Source organism: Adiantum capillus-veneris, chromosome 13 (assembly GCF_014529385.1).
Source record: "Adiantum capillus-veneris isolate H3 chromosome 13, ASM1452938v2, whole genome shotgun sequence".
Lineage (NCBI taxonomy): Eukaryota > Viridiplantae > Streptophyta > Polypodiopsida > Polypodiales > Pteridaceae > Adiantum > Adiantum capillus-veneris.
The window spans coordinates 5,459,942-5,477,059 of record NC_140943.1 but is presented as its reverse complement, the minus strand read 5'-3'; the positions used below and the strand labels follow the sequence as shown (position 1 = coordinate 5,477,059).

At 44.6% G+C, this 17,118-nt stretch overlaps 2 protein-coding genes and 1 pseudogene across 5 annotated transcripts; 2 read left to right on the top strand and 1 right to left on the bottom strand.

Moving 5' to 3' along the window:
- Positions 1 to 273: 273 nt before the first annotated feature.
- Positions 274 to 1,221, top strand: LOC147443546 (uncharacterized). Its single transcript, XM_086526345.1, has 2 exons — positions 274 to 754; positions 870 to 1,221. Exons 1-2 carry the CDS (start codon positions 307 to 309, stop codon positions 1,091 to 1,093), a joined length of 672 nt encoding a protein of 223 aa, XP_086382471.1. The 5' UTR covers positions 274 to 306; the 3' UTR covers positions 1,094 to 1,221.
- A 1,246-nt stretch (positions 1,222 to 2,467) lies between these two features.
- LOC147443545 (uncharacterized) lies at positions 2,468 to 5,182 on the top strand (annotated as a pseudogene). The gene is made up of 3 exons (XR_015190092.1): positions 2,468 to 2,477; positions 3,354 to 3,797; positions 3,880 to 5,182. The product of XR_015190092.1 is annotated as an uncharacterized LOC147443545 (transcript).
- A 2,446-nt stretch (positions 5,183 to 7,628) lies between these two features.
- On the bottom strand, positions 7,629 to 9,268 carry LOC147443544 (uncharacterized). 3 transcript variants are annotated; one of them, XR_015190094.1, is made up of 5 exons: positions 8,965 to 9,268; positions 8,344 to 8,690; positions 8,165 to 8,231; positions 8,011 to 8,067; positions 7,832 to 7,913 (listed from the first exon to the last, which is right to left on the bottom strand). XR_015190094.1 is itself a non-coding variant. In XM_086527679.1 (4 exons), the coding sequence occupies exons 1-3, from the start codon at positions 9,123 to 9,125 to the stop codon at positions 8,023 to 8,025; spliced, it is 291 nt and encodes a 96-aa protein (XP_086383805.1). In that variant the 5' UTR covers positions 9,126 to 9,268; the 3' UTR covers positions 7,629 to 7,913; positions 8,011 to 8,022. The 3 variants fall into 3 exon arrangements, 2 of the variants coding, with proteins under 2 accessions (XP_086383805.1, XP_086383806.1); XM_086527679.1 differs by lacking the exon at positions 8,344 to 8,690 and having other exon boundaries at positions 7,629 to 7,913; positions 8,011 to 8,085; XM_086527680.1 differs by lacking the exon at positions 8,344 to 8,690 and having other exon boundaries at positions 7,672 to 7,913.
- Between the last annotated feature and the right edge of the window lie 7,850 nt (positions 9,269 to 17,118).

The window sequence follows — 17,118 nt, the reverse complement described above, 5'->3', positions numbered from 1 at the left end:
GTTTTAAAATTCTTTAATTTTTTATTGGTGCATGGAGGTACGGTAGTGGTTCATTTATTCATTTTTGGTTGGAGCAGTCAAAGATTGCAAACAGTACCGAATCAAGGAAAGGAGAAGTTTTATTGGTTCAATGAGATAATAATATTTCTCTCTCTCTCTCTCTCTCCCTCTCCCCCACACGTGCCGTCCCAGGGTCCCAAATTTTGCTTCTCTGGCGTGATATTGTCAGAGATGGTGACAACAGGCAAGGGCCAAACCCCGGCCCGAACGACAGCAATATCGGACGTAGGCTAGAAGCCTCCACAAATGGCACAGATGGCTGGTTGGTACAAGAGTAGATATGCCCACACAGCATTACATGCATTGTGCATTATTAGAAGCATTGGGGAACTCCTGCAAAGACGAGAGGGGCATGCAGCCATTGCTGAGTGGCGTGATGCTTGTTCCATGTGTGCAAGCATACCTCGTCTTCTTCAGGTGTTCACCTCTCTCCTCTTGCTCGTAGCACACCTCAACCTCAACTCTGCAACCCTCTCCAACTTCATATCATGCCCCTTTCTACATCCGAAAAGTACTCTTCATCTTCCTCTTCATCACGGGTCCCCTCTTTCTTGTTCCCTTTTCTCAGTACTTGGGGCTGCCTTACCCACATTCACCTTGCTCATCCAATTTCTTCAGTCGTGCGCTATGAACCGTGCCTTAATTCGCTCTCAACTTTTGGCTTATTTTCACACAGAGGTCACCAATGATGCAAGTTAATTTGCTCTCTCTCTCTCTCTCTCTCTCTCTCTCATGCTTTCACATTGAGGTGCGTTCGTGATTTGCAGTCTCTGACTTTTTTTCTGCGTGATGTGTTGAGGCTTGTGTAGGTTGTAGCCTTGATTGTGCTCCTCCGAGTAGAAAGATGTTTGGCCTTAGTTTGCAAGGCATACAACTCGCAAGGAAAAATTTCTCACAGAGCATGAGAATGGGGATACATGATTGTGCAGGGGAGCACAGAGAATTCGACCGCACAATGCCCACTTACTGGGATGAGCCTACGAACACACGGAGATGCACTCATACAACTTGCAGGAGAAGGACTCTGTGGTGAATGTGATGCTGACAAGCCAAGGCTATATTTATGGGCATGCCTTATGGCAGAGCATTACCCTAGTCCTCAATGGAAATTTAAAATTAAAGTTATAAAGAATAATGAATAATCTTATTTAATTAATATAATGGCTTGTGAAGAAGAGTATTTCTCTGCACTACAAAGATATTTCTGTCTCTCACTGAAGCGCTCTCTCTCTCTCTCTCTCTCTCTCTCTCTCACAGCTTTTAAGAGAGAATGCCGACTGTGAGAGGAAATTTGCAACGGAGGTGAGTCAAGCTTCTGGATCTTGCCACCTCCTCAGGTCTTCAATAGCTGGAGTAGTTTCTTGGCTACATCTTTGGGTATCAGCCCTCAAGCTGTGCTATTCCCGAAGCTCTAAAGTCTGACCTTACACCCACATCTCCGCACTTCCAAAGTAAAGCCTTCCTGTGAACTAGTAGGATTAACCATTGCAGTCTCACGAGCTGGCTAATAGCTCGACTACTCCATCTTTTCAACTCCTCCCACATCTGAGGCTGCGGCAGATGATGACGATGTTTTAGATCTTTTTGGTGAGGAGACAAGTGAGGAAAACTGGCTACGATTGGAAGGGAAGCACAAAAGAATGCAAAAGCAAAGAAGGAATCTGGGAAATCACCTATGTCAAACCTTGGGAGAGATGTGGTGAAGCTTGAAGAGGTTGTATTATGTATGCCCATGCCACGTCTTCGTTGGGGACCGGGGCCCTCGTCTATACGTTTCACGGTAGGAGACAAGGGATCAACGGCTGGGGTCTAATGGACCGTTGATCCATCTCAATGGGGGGAAAGAAAATTTGGGCTTCTTGGGTTGCCTCTGGCTCTCAAAACCACGACCTCCCACTCTACGGGCCCGTGCACTATCCACCTGCATTGACACGCGTGTTGCACCTATGGCAAGCCGAGAGATGTAAAACCTTGCCCCCCCCTTGCTGTGTCAATCCGACGGTCCAAATTGTTCACGCCGCCGATAAGGATCCCTTGATCCCGCGTCTCTCACCCCATGTCACTTATAAATGAGGGACCGGAGCGATTGATGCATCCAAGCTTGTGCCAGACGGTTAAGGTATAAAGAAGCTAACTATCTTGATGACCATAGTAAATGACCTTGTGTCTGTGGCCGACAACATAATTAAAAAAATTTACTAGCCGAACGTAGAAGCTACTACGTCAAGGTTTTGGACTGCAAAATATGCAAAGAGCTTACTTGAGGGGGGAAATTGCCTGTTTACATTTTTGTGAATCTTTTTGACACTTTGAAACTTATATGCAACTTATTTTTTCATGAATGAATAGTACTTAATTATTTTTCCTTACAGTTAAAAAATGTGAGAGAGTGTTGCAATTACGAGCGATGGCGGAAGGTGATTCTTGCTACTCTATTTCTTGCAAGCTCTATATGCAAGCGACATCAACAATTACAACCAGCAGCTCTGAGAGGGTAGAGAGCTAGTGACATGCCATGTGTGATTCAGAGCAATCTGTAGATATCTCTTATTGCATATCCACAGAGAGAGAGAGAGAGAGAGAGAGAGAGAGAGAGAGAGGGTTTTGGGGGGGGGGGGTGGGGGGAAATAGCTTGCAACCACTCCAAAAGATGGTCACAACACCATGGGCAAAGTCTCTACTGGAAGCCTCTGCAACAACTCTACCATGCCTCTAGTTTAGCAAGCCAATCTCCTTTCTGTGTGGCATTCTCCGTGTAATCCCTTCTTCCACTGAAACAAAAAACCATCTTATGTGATCTTTTCTATGGTTCTATCATTCCCATGAGCTCGACCAAAAACACTTTTAAAGGGCACCCCCCCCCCCCCCCCGGGCTGCGCGCCGGGCCGCCGCATCTTCCTCGATGGATCCGCTTCAAACAAATGGTTCCAAAATTGAAGAGACATACTACTGCCATATTGGTGCGTTCTCTATTATATTCATTTAGTGAGGTGAACTTGCATGTAAACTAACTATGTGTACTACATTATTGTGACGTGAACTCAATGTGAACTCGTTGTACACTCAATGCGAACTAAGCTCGCGCTAGCTAGTGGGCTATAATGTTACGATAGCGTAGATGTAAAGTCGTGGTCATGGGAGGGGGAGGTTGTGAGGTCGAATCCTACATGGCCCTTCTTTTTTCTTCCAAATGAATGGAACGGCCGGCAATGCACAATCATCTGGGATTGTAGATCCCCTCTAAAATAACGAGGGTGTCAATTAGAGACGTGGAGAGTTTATTCCATCTCTAGATCTCGCTCACCACTGCAGCCCTCATCGTGCTGATGACGAGCAGCTTGGCGCTGCAGCGGCTGTTGCCAAGAATGGCAACGCCCATCTGCCTGCTAGAATCGGGCAGGAGCTGGGCGTGGCCGATGCTGGTGGGTACATGGGCCGCCACCCTAACATCGTGATTAAGAGGGGTAGCAGCTGCACTAGAGAGGAGGTGTTGTGCGTGGTGCTTCAATCGCTTCTGCGCCGTAGCCCCTCTGCCAAGCACCGCATTCTGCACAGCGATAGCCCCTTCTGGCTGCTCGACGTGGGGCGCACCCAGCAGCTCATGGCTGAGTGGACAACCGCCTTCCCGCATGTGCGCCCCTTCTACGCCGTCAAGTGTAACAATCACCCTCTTCCTGCGCACCCTCGCCTCCGTGCAAGCAGGCTTCGACTGCGCTAGCAAAGAAGAGCTCCAGCAGGTGTGTTCGTGGTATCTGATCCTCATGAAACAGTCGTTCCTTCCCTTTGCTTGCAGGCTGATGTGGTTTTTCTGTCCTTCAGATTACCTCGCTGGGCGTCTCCACCGAGCGCATTGTCTTCGCCAATGCCTGCAAGCTCCAATCCCACATGGAATTTGCCACCGAGGCTGGAGTGCACTCGACAATGTTCGATAGCGAGGCGGAGCTGCACAAGATCAAGAAATCAATGGCACCGAACAAGGTGAAACTGCTGCTCAGAATTGAGACCAACGATGAAGGCGCCACCATCCGCTTGAGCTCCAACTACGGAGCCCATATGGAGGAAGTACCCTCCCTTCTGCGCAGCGCAAGGGAGGCATGGCCTTGCCGTGGTGGGGGTGTCTTTTCACATTGGAAGCGGGGCGACGAACCCAAATGCGTTCGAGGAGGCCATAGCCAACGCGCGGAGTGTCTTCGAGCTGGGAAAGCAGTTGCTAGAGAAGCCGATGTATTTGCTGGATATAGGGGGAGGGTTCTGCTCATCAGGGGAGGAGCTGAAGGAAGGGAGCACGGGGGGAGGGCTAAGTGCTCGGAATGTGGCACCGATGATCAACAAGGCGTTGGATGGGTACTTCCCGGATCAAAGCACCAATATCGCGGGCGTGAATGGTTGAAATAGCTGCAGTGATGAGAAGAAGCTAGAGATCATAGCGGAGCCGGGGCGATATTTTGCCTGCGCGTCCTTCACGTTAGTGACGCGCATCTTTGGCAAGTGCGTGCGAGGAAGCAGGAGAGAGTATTGGATCAACGATGGAGCTCATCACAGCTTCACCATGATTCTCCTACCCCACAACACGCCCGTGCCGCCGCCCGTTCCCTTCCCTTGCGCATCCAAGCCCTACAACGTGAGCTGCCAAGGCCTGCCTCTCTTTTTTCTTCCTACCAACGTTTTCGGCCCCACCTGCAGCGCCCTGGACACTCTCCTCAAGGGCCACCCCTTGCCGGAGCTCGAGATCGGCGATCTGTTGGCGTTCCCTTTCATGGGCGCCTACACTAACTCTCTCGCTACCTCCTTCAATGGATTCGCTGTCAGCGGCCAGATTCCAGCTTTTGGCTTTGCAGTCGCTGACTAACCAACCACAGCTTCAAATTGATTAGCTGTACTACATTTCATCTTGCAGGGTGACATTGATTTGCAATAAGAGCCAGCTAGGAACAACGCACTATTTTTGTTCTCTGCATTTATATTTATGTCCCACTCTATCGGATTCAATGTTCATATTTATTACTCTTTTTTTTTTAAGTGTAATTTTGAATTAAAAAATGAAAAGAAGTAAAAAAACATTGACCCACGGTGACCCCATCAAAATGTGTCATAACCTATGTAAGAGATCTTTCATTTTAAGCCTTAAGGCTGAATAATACAAGGGAATTTTTCCATTCCATTGAGACCACAGGATGCTTCTTTGCCTGACAAAATGAAACTTTACTTTCTTACATAGAGCATCTGATGCTCTCTTTAGCTAGGTAGTGATTCCATCTGAGGATCTTCTCCCTGAGCTTACTGAGAACCCATTCCCATATTTTCTTGAAGGTCACTTTAAAGCCCACAGGTATGCCCAACAGTCTGAAAATGTGTCCATCCTAAGTCAGAGCCAGAGACATATATATGAGGAACCTCATTAGATGAGGTTTTAAAACCAATTTTACTATGATTAATAACAGAGCCACTAGCCTCATAGAAAGTGGAGAAACAAGACCAAAAGGTTTCAAACTGTTTTCCAGTCATTGTACATTATGGCATTAGTGTCATCAGCAAACTGTTGTAGGCCCACAATCGATTGCTGGCACCTAGAATTGCAATACCTTATATTTTTCTTGCTTCCATTTCTTCCTTAGCTAGCCATCCCAAGGCCTCTGAACAAACAACATATATCAAGGGTGGAATTGGACATCCCTGTCTGATAGACCTCAACAAAGGGATAGGATCAGTAAGTTCTCCATTTACAGTAATTGTGGTAAAAGCATTCCCATTAATTAGTACTTGAATAATATTATAAATTTCTTGCCAAATCCAATATCAAACAGAGATTGAAAAACAAGTCCCATTCAACTCTATCATATGCTCTCTCTCAAAATTCATCTTGAAGAAATCACACTATAAAATCACACCGCATGACAAAAAATTCACACTTTTTTCACAAATGGAAAAATAATGAAACAATTTTCTAACGTTGGGAAAAAAATCCCTTATGTGACAACATTCCTAGAGAAATGCTCACGTATGAAAAAGCACTCCACCTTTCACATGCGAGGAAAAAAAATCACATATGAGAATTTTTCCGTATGATGTGTGGATTCACTCGATTACATTACAAACAACATAAAGGTAGTTTTTCAAATTCAAATTTGCTAAACAATATCTAATTAATAGAACAAAAGTAGGTATTGTAATCACAAGGTCTGATATAGCAAAGTGGAAGCTTCAAGGATTTGGCATTGTAGACAGTGAATTTTGATTTATGTGCATGTAAGGGAGAGTAAATATGGTGTAGGGAATGGTCCCATTCCCCATTATACTTCGACCCCTTGGCGATCGGCGGATGCCGGGAGCCATGGGGAAGGAGAATTGTGGTGAATGGCCCCTGAGGGACCTTTTCGGCCATCAAGGCTCGGGGGGAGGGGGGCCAGTAGGCAGAGGTGGCACAGGTGACAGTAGGCGGCACAGTTTATTGAGATTTAGCTCATGTTGGAGGGCACTGGTGCAGAAGTTCTAATGCTGACATTTGTACAATGATTTGGCAATGTTGAATGACTGTAATTCTGGCTGCTGAGCTGCACGATGCTGATTGGCACAGGCAATCACTGCATAGGCGATGGTGCTTGTGGAATTCAGATTGCTGATGTGGCTCCTGCAGCATGAATCTCAGCTAGGCTTAGATCGTGGCCACTGAGTTGTCAGCACCAGGTTGGACTCCCCATGCTGATGCGCATGCAAGACATTGGCTACCGATCATTACTGCACCCTGAGCTGAGGTGGCATCCATCCACAGGTTGCATGGCCGATTCCGCTAAATAAGGTACAGGCTATGGACGGACAGGATCCGCTGCCCGCGACCCCCGAACTTGACGGAATGATATAGTTGGGTTTTTAAGCTTACCTTACAATTCATACATATCCCGTCACAGTCGGGGGTCAGCAGGTTTTTAAGCAACCTGCTGCAACCGATGGATGTTGGACACATCAGCAACCGTAATGCAAGTCCAACTGCTCCAACGGCAGTGTGACAACTCAGTGGCTGGAACGCTGCCACATCAGCGCACGGAACATTTTGCTGCTGTCTGCAATATTCCACTGCTGTCTGCACTGTCAGCTGCTCTACAGTCTCACTACCTCAGCAGTTGGAATAAGCAGTGCACACTAGCTGGCCCCCCTCCCCCCAACTTGTGACGGTCGGGAATGGTCGTGCAGTGACCATTCCCTGAAAAACGTGCTCCCACCATGGCTCCCAGCCTCCGCCGGTCGCCATGTGGTCGCCCGTTATTTCAGGGAATGGTCACTGCAGGACCATTCCCTACACCATCTAATAAGTAATGTAGCTTCTTGTAAGTGATTTACAAATATAACTTAAGAGTATGCAATAAAAGATTCCAGCCACAAATTTGTACCAACTTAAAACCACCATAGTAAAACATTGGTCGATGAAATTAATTCCTCTTCACTCGAGATCAAGTGCAAGCGTCTTCTTCCGACCAATTGAGCGAAAATTTATTCCGAGACTAATCCATCTTGGCCACATCGCAATAAGACATCAACTTCATCCCTTATTAAAAACTGAACTCACTAAGAGATTAGACAAACAATCAGAAAGATATCCATATTTGCCAAATAATATAGAACAACAAGATGCTTGTTTGTGTTCATCACAAAAGAGATACATACTTCATAAGAGATGTACATGTTATACAAGGGCCTTAAATCATTACAAGTAAAATGTATCAAGTAGCTTGTGTCAGCATTTCATACTCAATCTAAACTCTTTTGGCTTGAACAAAGGAGAGATGCTACATTGCGCGATTTGGTAGTTTTACCTTCCAGCATGTGAACTAGGATCTCACCAGTAGTTGCCCGCACCTCTTCACATGCACCACAAATAATCATATCTATTCTACTATAAAAGGAAAGAGTAAAAAACATTTTAAAAAAAGACAGAGAGAGCATTGTAATCTGTACCATTTAAAGTTTTCAGACCCGGCTACTGACGGTCCATCTTTGAAAGTCCAAACTTCTCTTTACATGTTGCAACCCCTAACACAATATTAAATTTGACACAAGTGATAATCACTCCCCACCACAAGATATTGACATACTATTTGAGCTCCCTCACCATATGTCCACACTGTACAAAATGCATCATGTCACAAAGTCGTTTTATACAAACAGCACCCCTAATCCTGCAAAAACACAAAGTAAGGTTTTGATTAGAGAAAAATTCGGGTACCTTCCTTGCACATATTATGAATCTCAAAGAACATTTCCTAGACATGAGAAGGAAATTTTGAGTACCTTCCTTCTCATGAAAATAGCAAGAAATATGATGTTTAAGTGGACTTCGAGTTCCGAAACATCTGGTCGACGGCATAAAGCCATTTGGACGAGTAAGCGGGCGCAGCAGGAAGATATTTGCCACTTCTTCGTGTCTTGCTCCTCCTACCGCCCAATTTCCTCCCCCTTGGTCAGGACTCTAGGCTTCTCCCCTTCTTGGAAACAGCTATTGTTAGGGGACTATGTAGGAGTACTCAGTTTATTTTGGAGTACTCGCCATATGATGGAACTCCCCAGCACAAGCTAGCCTTGTGAACATGACTTTCGCAGTTATGCAGAGAGTATATGAGGATGAGGGAGCTGAATATCTGTCATCAGAATTTTCTCTTGGTATTACTAGTCATTCCGCACATGCACGTAGAGTATCAACTACACCATGAAGCATCATGCTTACAAGTGTGTCAATCATGGCTCAAATGCATCAGGAATACACATCATATGTATTCCTTGGCTCAAATAATCTAATCTCAAAGGTGCAAACCACAACATACAATGTATAATTCATATGCAACACACAATACATAGTTCAATTGCAACAGATTTTGCAAATCACGAGGGAGAGAAAGAATGTGATGGCCGCACCTGGTTAGAATCACAGCTAAACCAAGCATCATAGACAGAGCCTGATCCATCCCAAAGGAAGGTCCGGATACGGCCTTTGAAAGAATCATCCGTCGTCGATCTAGCTCCATCTCTGTGTAATTGCCCACTATAGCCTGCTCTGATTCTTTGTTAGTACCCATGCTGTGTATCAAGCTGCAATTTTCAGTTGTCAAGTGAAGTTTATTGTTTTAGGAGCGTAGGGAGGTGTGCGTGTTGTTGTGTGTGAAAATGAGGGTCCTCGTACAAGTGAAGGGATTTTCCAGCACCTTCTAAGATCCTGAAAAGATGAACCGGCATTGGATAAACAAGTGATAAAATCACCAGCCTGCTATGAGAAGGTGTCTCTAAGCAAAAACAAATTATTTTCTTTTGCCTGCCCAAAGGGTTAAGGCCAAAGTGTATGTCCATATGCATTTAAAAAAAATAAAATAAAGAATGAAAATGTTTGATTGGTGAGGCTGTAGTGACCACTCATGAGAAAGTTAAGAGTGATAGTGAGTGGGTGACAATCTTATGTTTTCTCTCAAAAGATAATGAGATAAGATTTCTTCCAAGAATATATGTTGAATGTGTTTGAAATTAGAGTTTGGCTCCTGTTTTCTCGTGCAACCTCCATGACCAAGTGTACTTTTCTCGTGCGACCTCCATGACCAAGTATAATGGATTTGGAGATGAGCGCACCAGTGGGCAGAAATTCGGAGAGATTCTCTCTCATTGTCTCGCACTCTCTCCTGTTGAGGTGCACTCTCTCGTGTTGCATGAGGTGCTTCTTTTGTCGATCATCGCCCTCAGTTTCATGAAGCCAGGGGATGTATGCCAAAGCATGAGCACGAGTAGTATTAGCAGCATATTGAGTTGTGCATGCAGGACCATTATTGATTGCCTTTCTCTTTCCTGCGTAAAAGTCCCCTTCCCCTCAATCTCTCTTTTGCGGTTTCTTCTTGCAGGGACAGCAGCAATATGAAGAGAGAGAAACTTATCTACTAACATAATATGGCGGAAGGGGGAGCCCTTTACATGTGTCGCAATCTGTGACATGAAGGCTAAAGTCCAAAACAAAAACAAGCCCCTTTGCACGCGATAAAGAGGGAGAGAGGGGGAGAGAGAGAGGCTGCCGAAGGCGGCCGGCCGTACTAGTACACTCTAAGGAAGAGATGCGCTCACTCTTTATATAACCGTCGTCATCATCGTGTTTCTCTCTCTCTCTCTCTCTCTCTCTCTCATGTGCTCTCTATATCTCTCACAAGAACATGTCTTAATTTATAAAAGACACCTCAAAATCTGTGCATTCTCATGCACTCTTGCTAAATAGAATGTTATGAACGCTTGTAAGAGGACACTGCTACGCTCTTCACTCTCTCCCCTCTGGATCAATATTGACCCTCACACACCTTAAATCAGTATCCTGCATGGTGCGGGTCTGCAAGATGGTTACTTGGGACGCGCGCGCCATATTTCTTCACTAGTAGCAAGCAAGTCTTGGTGGATTGAAAGCTTGAGTGATAGACCAAGCAGGTGGTGGTGTCGGATAAAGGGAAGCACAATGCGCCAAGGCTGAGGCTGTAGCTAGTTCTCATTGCAACAACAACGTCGTGCAAGCTTCCTGACCAATTTCTGCCAAATTGGCACCAAAAGAGGAGGGTATTGTGGGCAAGTGTGGTACTGAAGTATAAACATGGATGTCTTACCTTGCAGGATCAAAACATACGCAAGATTGAAGCGGACCAAAGACTCTCAGAAATCAAACACTAATGTCGACATTTCACTATGCATTGATTGTGTTGACCACAAAATGTGCATGGAAGGTATGGCGGAAGAGGACAGAGGATAAGGAGGGAACCATCGGTGAAGGACAACAAGGGATAGCACTGTAGGTGCCGAATTCACCTCCAGTAGAGGATAAGTCGGCATCAATTGAGGGATGAAGTTTTGACATGGTTAGTGGGTTTCTTCGAAGCCGAGAACAGTGCCAACAAAAAATTGTAGAATGATCTCTTGGTGTTTTCAAGTTTAATCATTATAAAAAAAATCGGGTGTCATGTGCACTTAATCACGAAGATTAAATTACCTGGTTTCAATGGGTTTCGAATGGGCATCGTAATTATTTCGAATTGGCATTTTTATGTATGAGAGATTCAGTAACATGTGTGTCGGTGCGCATGCTAGCGATAGAGAGAATTAGAGAGAGAGAGAGAGAGAGAGAGAGAGAGAGAGAGAGAGAGAGAGAGAGAGAGAGAGAGAGAGAGAGAGAGAGAGAGAGAGAGTTTCAAACTTCAATTGTAGGGAAAATAACCAAAATACCCCTCTAATTTGTGGAAATTCCAAAAATAACCCTCAAATTTCAAAAATTCCCAAACTACTCCCAGTATTTTGTCATAAATTCCCGAAGTGCCCTTCATATTTTCCAAAATTTCCAACATGCCCCTGGTTGTCAGTTTCTCCACAAATAAAAAAGTTGCAGCTTTTCATAAGCTGATTGATTGTCTATCATACAAGATGCAAAAACTATAATTTGGGTTGGTTATGTAGGTTCTGGAGATGAATTACTTCATTATTTTTAGACATAATTGCCTTCTTTTGCAACGTAATTTGTGCCAACTTAAATTGCATGTTAAATACTCCAAAACGGATCTCAATTGTCAAAAGGAACAAAAATTCAAAATTCTCTATTTTATTTTTATTTATTTTTTTGCAAAACTCACAATTGTGAGTGGATAGTATTAAGAACATCAGAAATTAATATACACCAAACTTGAGCTCAAACCGAGCCTTGAGGGTCAAAGGATTAAAAGTTTTCTGCTTGACAGAGAAACCACAACTACTCCTAGGCTTTACTTATTACAAGATGTCATCATGACATGTATTGTTCTAGACCTGATTATTTGAGTGCAGACAAGAAGAGCATGACAGAAGTAGTACCTGATTATTTGAGTGCAGACAAGAAGAGGAGGACTTCCCAACTTAGTACTACCAAAGAACATATCAATCTTGAAGAACTTAATTTTCCATGTCCTTTGAATCCACTTGCATATTTTCCCAGCTATGCCACTGATTGCCTGACATCCCATGAAAAGGTGGGCTAGGTCTTCACTAGCTATTCTGCACCCCGAGCAACGATCGGACCCGATTCCTCTTTCTTGTATCTTTACGTGCGTCGGTAGAGCACCCCACATCACTTTCCACAGAGTTAGCTTCATATACGGAGGCCACCTTAGCTTCCAGATGTTCTCCATGACTCCCTCCCACCGTTTTTCTGTCCAGTGCCTCTTCCATAATTTGTTGAGGGGGCTACACCCATTAGCCTCGTGCATTAATGCATGGTAAATGCCTTTAGAATGTGGTTTCCAAAAGAGGCTACTCCCGGGCCATCTCCAAGCGTCCCATTCAAAGTTGGATTCACAAACTGGCATCACCACCTTATCAAGCTCTTTCATCACCCTGTAGCCTAGTAAGTCTCAAAGCCATTCAGTTGGAATTGGGTGGCTAAAGAGTCAAGAGTTTTCCAACACTTACTGTTGGCCATCCCAGAATTGCTCTAGTCGAACGAGTCCCTTATTATTCACATTCCTGGCCATTTCTATCCAATAGGGGCTTTGCAGCGGCCCCAATATTTTAGAGAGCCAAGGGGACCATTGCAAAATGGAGTTCTTAAAGTATCTGGTTGCTTTTTCCCATTCCAAAACCTCAATTGCTCTTTTGCACTTCCTAATCAGTTTCCCTGAGAGTCCAGTACCAGATCTAAGATAAGACCACTTCGGGGCGAGAAGTTTGTCGTGCATCACAACTGCCTTCCACTTTCCCCCTTTCAGTCCCAATTTTACTCCATCAAGCATTTCCTTGGTCATGATAGGCCAAGCTTGGTCCTATTTAGCCAATGAGACCGCAGATTTGGCACAAAGCGCCTCAGCATGGGATATAGGGTTAAGAATGCCGAGCCCTCCTTCGTCTATCGGGCAACGAGCAACTACCTCCCATCTAACCCACTTCCATGTCCGGGAGGTTTTCGTGTTGTTCTTCCAAAGAAACCTTTGGTTTTAAGAATTCTTTCTAGTTACACTTACCCATCTTGAGCACGAGGCTGAGGAAAGCAATATACGGGATCATAAAAGCATTAATCACTCTAATCCGACTTTGGAAGGGGAGGAGAACAAACTCCCATCTTCTCATTTTTTAGCTTATTTTATCAAGGACCCATTGAAACCTTTGCCCGTGGGTTACATCCACCCCTACGGGGGCTCCTAGGTGTCTGAATACAGTCCCTTTTGAGATAATCTCTCTTGTCCAGACTGTAGGGTCAAAAGAGTCGTTCTCTGATAGGGAGATAAGTCTTGACTTCTGTATATTGCACTTGGATCCCAAGGTCACGGCAAATGTTTGCACAATCTCTAGAGCTCTCTTGACAACTTGAGGGCACGCCTTCAGAAAGAGGATGGAATCATCTGCGAACAATTTGGCCAGTAGTAGCTGGTCATTGCCTGGTAATGCCAGACCTTGAATCTCTCCCCGTGTAGCACTGGATTCGAGCATTGTAATGAGAGGATATGACCCGATGACGAAACATTAGAAAATTTCGGAGGTCTTTTGGAGGGTCTTTTAGTAGAGAGAGGAAAAAGAGCTCCTCCAATGAGAGAAGAGCTTACGTTACGTAGAAAAAAACATGATATTAACAAAAAGAATAAAAGATGCATTCAATGAGCAAACGGTCACCTTTTTATTAAATGTGGGTGTCTTTATCACGAGTTCTGCGTCGCTCATTCAGAATGTCTTACGTCATCAATAAAATTTTAAAAAATCACAAAACTCTCAACTAGTGTCCGAATTTGAAGATTCTGACACCGCCAGTGCGTTCGGAATGCCCAAAAACCCAAAAATCGAATGTCGACTTGCCCTTTTCTTACACACGGAGAGAGAGAAATTACCAAAAAACCCCTAAAAATGGGTCTTGGGATCACGACGCGCGAGGGACACTTTTGTTTTTGTAAAGTGGCCTCTGTGCGCCGTGATCCACTTTATAGGAATACCTTTTTATTTTTTTAGATGAGCAAATTCATCTTCTTCATAGCTCAAAGTTGGACTTCGAGACCACAAAGAAAGCAGATGCAATCATGCCTCTGCTTTCTTCTCAAAGTTGGACTTCGAGACCACAAAGAAAGCAGAGGCAATCATGCCTCTGCTTTCTTTACGGTCTCGAAGTCCAACTTTGAGCTATGAAGAAGACGAATTTGCTCATCTAAAAAAATAAAAAGGTATTCCTAATTTTGTGGATCACGGTGCGCAGAGGCCACTTTACAAAAACAAAAGTTGTCTTACTGTGAGATATAAGACAATCATGCCTCTGCTTTCTTTGTGGTCTCGAAGTCCAACTTTGAGATATGAAGAAGATGAATTTGCTCATCTAAAAAAATAAAAAGGTATTCCTAATTTTGTGGATCACGGCGCGCAAAGGCCACTTTACAAAAACAAAAGTTGTCCCTTGCGTGCCGTGATCCCAAGACCCATTTTTAGGGATTTTTTGGTAATTTCTCCCTCTCCGGGTGTTAGAATAGGGCAAGTAGACATTCAATTTTTAGGTTTTTGGGCGCTCCAGACGCAGTGGTAGTGTTAGAATCTTCAAATTCTGACACTAGCTGAGAGTTTTGTGATTTTTTTAAATTTCATTGATGACGTAAGACATTCTAAATGAGTGGCGCCGAGCTCGTGAAAAGGACACTCCCATTTAGTGAAAAAGTGACCGTTTCAATTAGGAATGCTGAAAAGTTAGGTTCACTTTTCAGAGTATTTAGTTGTCCTTTTGGACGTACTGAATAAGTGCAAAGGCATTTTAAGAAATTTTTTAGAGAGAGAAATAGAATTTCTTAGAAGGCCCTCCAAATGACCTCCGAAATCTTCTAATGAGCAAGGGGGACCAGGGGACATCCTTGCTTAATAGACCTTTTAACCTCAAAAGAGCCCACAATTCTATCATTAAACAATAGCTCTAATTGGCTGCCAACGCCTAGTGTGCGTATGAGGCGACAAAGGCGAGGCCCAAAGCCCAGAGTTCCAATGACTTCTTCTATATAGGACCATTCTATTCTATCATAGGCTTTGTCGAGGTCCATCTGCAGCAAGATGCACTCTTGCTTGGAGAAGGATGCATACTCTATTCTTATCATTGCTGCCAAGATATTGTCATATATAGATCTCCATTCAATGAACACGTGTTGATGGGGAGAAATGATCCAACTCAGGAGGGGGGCAAGTCTGAGAGCTATCATCTTGGCAATAATTTTGTATGCTACTGACATCATCGTAATGGGACGCCAACGTTTAAGTTAAGAGAAATAGATCTGTTTGGGAATGGGCTTGATAAGCCCTCTCTTAACACTTGCATCAAATGACTCTTCAGAGAATCAGATTGATTGGCCATCCGTGTGACTCGACCCTTGAGATCATCTTTAAATTCCTTGAAGAATTCAGCCGTTAGTCCATCCCAATCGGGGGACTTTTCATTTCCGAGAGCTTTTAGTGCCGCTGAGCATTCCTCCTCAAAGAAGGCATTTTCCATGCGGTTGGCTTCCTCCTAGGGAACCTTCTTTTCACTCCCAAGTAAAGACGCTCGGGCTTCTTCCACTTCCTGAGATTGGGCCTCTGGTTGGCCGATAATCTAGCTGAGATAATTGAGCATAAGTCCAACCATCTCATCTCGATTTTGAATTGTATTCCCTTTCTCATTATTGAGCACTTGCATGCGGCCTCGACTCTTCCTCACTTTTAGAGCCCTAAAAAATTGTGCTTGGTTCGAAGGCTCTAGTTGAAGGAAAGTTTCCCTAGAGATAAATCTCGCGTTCTTGATTTCCTCCAATTGTTCGTTAGCCAGGTGAGATTTAGCTTCAAGACATCGCTTGTGCTCATCCTCGTTAGACAGTCCGACGGCCTTCCTAGAGACTAATTGCGCTATCTCCTTTGTGAGATGTTTGATATGTGCGTCATCGGCCTTTTTAACCTGAGGACCCGAAGTTTTGATAGCTTTTTGTACACTCCAAACAAATAGATTCCAAGCACTAGGTTTATTCATCCCCACATCTTTCTTGAGATTTCCCAATGCTTTCTTGGTGATGCTTCTGAAGAGAGGGTCTTTGAACATGTGTGTCCCTGTATAACCAGAAGCTTTTTCTCCCCTCTCGGGGACTGCCCCCCCCCCCCCCCCCTTTATCTTTCTTGAGTTGTAAGTGTAATGGCATGTGATTGGAGAGGCTTTTTGTTGAGATTATCTTCATCTCTAGCGTCGATGAGATCCAGTCAGCTTGATGAGAGCAGTAGCATCTGTCCAGTCGAGAGGAAGTGCGGGCATATTGAAGACTTTTGTAGGTGAATCCAAGCATGCTATTCCATGGGTCCACTTCCCACAAATCAATCTTAGCCCACTTCTCCCATAAGCTCAGTCATTTAGACTTTTCTGAGCTAGCCAGTATACTGGCGGAGCCTGTTCTATCCTTGCTTTTCTCGACCATATTGAAATCTCCAACTGTAAGGACAGGGGTCCTACGGGCAAGGCCATCGGCATGGCCGGACAGTGTGTACGCTAGGGGGAGGCTATAAGATAGCACGGTTGGGTGGAGACTAGCACACGCATTACCACCGCCCTTCCACTCGTATCCGAGCTATTTTTGGAGAAGAGAAAAAGCGGGTTGCATGTGCATGATGCGCTGCTTCTCTCCCACGTTCCGCAGAAAGCGACGTCTTCGTTGTGCAACAAAAAGAAGACAGGCATGGTTTCATGTGCACAATGTGCGCAGACAGACAGTGACAACCGACCGCGGCCACCCCCCACAGTGCACGACCAAGGAAAACTAGATCGACAACTTGTAAGATAAAAACGTCAAAAAGCGTGCGAAACAACTCCAAGTATAGAGAGACAAAAATGGTGGGACGTTGAATATCCTTAAAGTAGATAGAGATACACGGGGAGGTTAAGGGATGATTAAGGTAAAAAGGGTGGGACACCAGACACGTTTCGCTCATACTGAGCTCATCAGTGGTGTGCGTTTTCATTGGCGCCGTTGGCTGCACACGTAGGAAGGCCCGCTTAACCCTTGTATGAAGGAGGTTTGAACCCACCCCATGAGGGTAAGAGGTCAACACTTTACCATC